The sequence below is a fragment of the Mytilus trossulus genome, chromosome 14 (assembly GCF_036588685.1).
Source record: "Mytilus trossulus isolate FHL-02 chromosome 14, PNRI_Mtr1.1.1.hap1, whole genome shotgun sequence".
NCBI classification, from domain to species: Eukaryota; Metazoa; Mollusca; class Bivalvia; order Mytilida; family Mytilidae; genus Mytilus; species Mytilus trossulus.
In genome coordinates, this window is record NC_086386.1 from 68,890,003 (window position 1) to 68,893,880 (window position 3,878).

The window sequence follows — 3,878 nt, forward strand, 5'->3', positions numbered from 1 at the left end:
AAAAGTCAAGTTCTATTGCATGAATATATGTATTCAATTTTGTGCAATGGGCATTGATAAAACAGATTCAAAAGACCTTAGCTTTATTTCCCACTTCTTTTTTTCTAAAAAAAATAATCTTAAAACTTATTTATTACAGACATGAGTTTCGAAACGAACGATTCTATGGTGAATAGTGAAGAAATAATTCGTTCTGAAACAGAAGACTGACATAGATAAGTGTTCAGATGAATAATTCTGATTATTATTTATCTAGTTTCAGATAATGCAGTGTCAACAATGTCGTGAACAAGGTCAATATGCATCTGCAGAATTGTGGTGCGACGAATGTGAAGAAGCGTTATGTAAAAGCTGTAAATCACTACACATGTCATTCAAAGTGAGCAGAAATCACAACGTGTCAAAATTGCCGCCTATCGCAGTAAAAGAACCATCTTCGTTAATAGGTACAGAGAATGAATTTGTTGATGTCGGAAAACACAAATTGGTTATGTGTGATGAACATCACGATAAATCGTTAGAATATTTCTGTATCAAACACGAAAAGCCATGCTGCATTCTTTGTAAAAGACAATACCATGTTGAGTGTTGCGATGTTGAGAAAGTTGATGACGTAGTAGACGATACTAAACTAGCAACTACCACAGTAGACCTCTTATTGGGAATCGAGGAACGCAAAAGCCGTTTAACTAAAGTTGTAGATAAAGAGAGGTCAAATTTTAGAGGTTTAGAAATTATCAAGGACAGTTGTATTGAAGAACTAAAGAATACAAGATCTGCCATTGATAAACATCTAGATTTATTGCAAAATGAAATCGAGCAAGAAATAAACAAAGAATATGGAAATGAAACAAGGAAAATAAACAAAAGAATAACAAGTCTTACTGCCAGAAAAAAATATGTAACGGACCAACACAAAATTGTAGTAGATACAAAGCAATCTGATATGTCATTAGGACAAAAATATTTAAGGATTATACGCCTAAAACACATGGAAGATGGTTTTCCCGAAAGTGATGAGACCTATCATGATTGCAGTCTACAAGGTATCGCTAATCACAAACTCTCGTACCAGAAGACTAATGATAGTATAACTGTAGAGCGCATCAAACGCACTTTGCAAGGGAAAGACAACGATATGTTAAAGTATCAGGAAAATAAAAGTGAAGATGAATTAGAATCGGGCTCCTCTGTAATTGAACTAGAACTTAACCAATCAAAAGATTCTAATTTTGAATTTGATTCATCAGCTTTAGAATTACAAGTTACTTCTTCCGTTGCAGGTACAACATCTTCCTTACCTGTGACTACAACAACTACTTTGCGAGCAGAATTGCCATCTACATCAACCGTTACGAGTTTGTCGCCATTTCTTGTTACACAGACAACGAATATCTCATGCATGGATACTGTCGATGACCGTTCGTCATTCGATTTCGGTCTATTTAACAATGTTTGCGTTGAGAAAAAAAATAAAAATATTTCAATAAGTGATGCAAAATGGATGCCGAACAAGAACGACATAGCTTTTGTAGAAAAGTCCAATCCAAGGTGTATAATCTACAACAAAAAAGGTCAGAAAAAGGGCCAAGTCAAGCTTAATGGTGCACCACAATGCATAGCAATAATAAACAACATTTGCGTAGGTGTAACTCTTACGAGTAAGCAAAGGGTATGTGTGATAAACACAGATAAATGGCAGATTATAAATATCATTCCTGTTCATGACTATTGCGAAGGACTAGTCTTTTATGAAAGCAATCTTATAGCCAACTGTGTAAATAAAGGTTTAACGTATATAAACAATTCTGGAAAAATAGTGAAACAGAATATTGACATTAAAGGGGCATTATACTGTCATATCGATTGTCGAGGAAATATGTTTTCTGCTAAGATGAACGATGAAAGCATACATGTCTACAATCTAACAACCAGTAAACGATTAATATACAATTTTATCGGTGTAGATAATCCCACAGGACTGACAACCGACAAAGACAATAATGTGTTTGTTGCATGTAATAACAATGACACAATATTTGTTAAACCGTCGCGTCACCCACGTTCCGTAGTAGTATTAGGGAGATCAGATGGCATTGATCGCCCATTGAGTTTAGACTACAATCATCAAAGCGACGAACTTCTAGTAGTAAATAACACTGCACATTCAATATTCATATTTAAGAAATGTAAAAGAGCTTGTGATACTAGATAACGATATTCCTGCTCTACGTTCATCGCGTGTAAATCATTAATCTTGTCTCGAGTCCATGTATGCAGTGACCATATGTGTTTGTTTACTTCCGTTATGGTACCATGTGATGAACTTTACCACGTGCTTATGTTTACTAACATTCCGACCCGTGTGATCATCGTCCACGTGCGTTTGTCTGCAGTTTACCGGATGACATTATAGTACCGGATGTTACTTATAGTAATTTGACTTTTTGTTTTTCACTTTTGGAAAACTGAACTTTTATTATTTATTCTACACTGTGAAATATTGTGATTTATTATACTTTTAACAGTGTAATTATTGGAATAGTTTTCTAGTTTAAGGTAGGACTTATTTATTTACATTGTATACTAAATACCACTTTGATACATTGAAACTTAGCATACACTTGAAACATTTACACACTTAGAATTTATTTTTGAAATTTTACATCCACTTTTTGGGACTTTTTTTTTGACGTCCTACATTTTGACCAGGTAGAAGCTGAATACCTACCTGCTCATGTATCTCAACCATCCAGAGAACCTGTTATATGCTATAGATGTGGACAACCAGGCCACTATGCCTTTGCCTGCAGAGTTAGACTCGATCACACTAGAAAAGCTTGTACCTTTCAGCAGATGAACACTGAAGCTAAGATGTACCAACAACGACAGTCATCAGGTGATACAGAAGGATTACTAGGCAGCCCTAATGAAGTCACAGTAGTCATCAATGGACTTCAAGCATCAGCTACTAGATACTGGTTCTACAGTTAGTACAGTTAGCCAGTCATTCCATCGACAGTACCTTGCTGACACTCCTATCCAGACACTCAACCAGATACTTAACATCGAGTGTGCAGATGACCAGAACATGCCATACCTTGGTTACATCTCAGCAGATTTACAGTGACCAGGTACATCTACATCAGCAGATCCTCAGCAATACTTACTGTTAGTCGTTCCAGATATTTCTTACAACCAGCTAGTACCACTTCTACTGGGAACCAACGTTTTGACAGCAGCTATGATTGATTTAAAGCAACGATATGGATCACGCTTTCTACAAACAGCAGATTTACACACACCTTGGTATATTAAGTTTAGATGTCTCCTACTTAGAGATAAAGAACTGCAGAAGAGATGCAACAGACTTGTCATCATTTAGAGTGCTGAAGGAAAGACAATTCGTATACCACCTAACAAAGATGTCGTGCTACAGGGATACATGGACCATGAGCTACCATACCATCCAGTTTGTGGACTTCTACAGTCAACTGATAGAGCAGCAATACCATTAAACTTATATATAGCTCCATCATTAGTATCATATCAGTATAGAACCAACAGCATCATATCAGTACATATCAATATCAACAACGTAACTACCAGAACAGTGACAGTTTCGCCAATTGCCATCCTTTGCGAACTTCAGCCTGTTTCAGTCACCGACATTGATGTACCAGATACCTACGAACAAGATGCATGGAATGAATCTACATTTCCAGACACACTTACCGATGATCAACTTCGTAAATCTAGAGAATTACTTCATCAATTCAGAGATGTATTCAGCACTTCGGATACTGATATAGGCCACATCACCGCCGTACAGCATAAGATAGAACTGATACCATTCAAACAACGACACCGGAGTATTC

At 36.3% G+C, this 3,878-nt stretch overlaps 1 protein-coding gene across 1 annotated transcript; it reads left to right on the forward strand.

Annotated features, from left to right (window-relative positions):
* Positions 1 to 265: 265 nt before the first annotated feature.
* LOC134698006 (uncharacterized) lies at positions 266 to 2,994 on the forward strand. The gene is made up of 2 exons (XM_063560295.1): positions 266 to 2,149; positions 2,713 to 2,994. Exons 1-2 carry the CDS (start codon positions 266 to 268, stop codon positions 2,992 to 2,994), a joined length of 2,166 nt encoding a protein of 721 aa, XP_063416365.1.
* Positions 2,995 to 3,878: the final 884 nt, after the last annotated feature.

What these genes read in the sequence shown, in the direction of transcription:
- LOC134698006 (XM_063560295.1), top strand. Translation starts at nt 266, where the DNA reads ATGCAGTGTCAACAATGTCGTGAACAAGGTCAATATGCATCTGCAGAA. An exon ending in AAAGCGACGAACTTCTAGTA is followed by an intron (nt 2,150 to 2,712) that starts GTAAATAACACT and finishes CATTTTGACCAG; the next exon opens with GTAGAAGCTGAATACCTACC.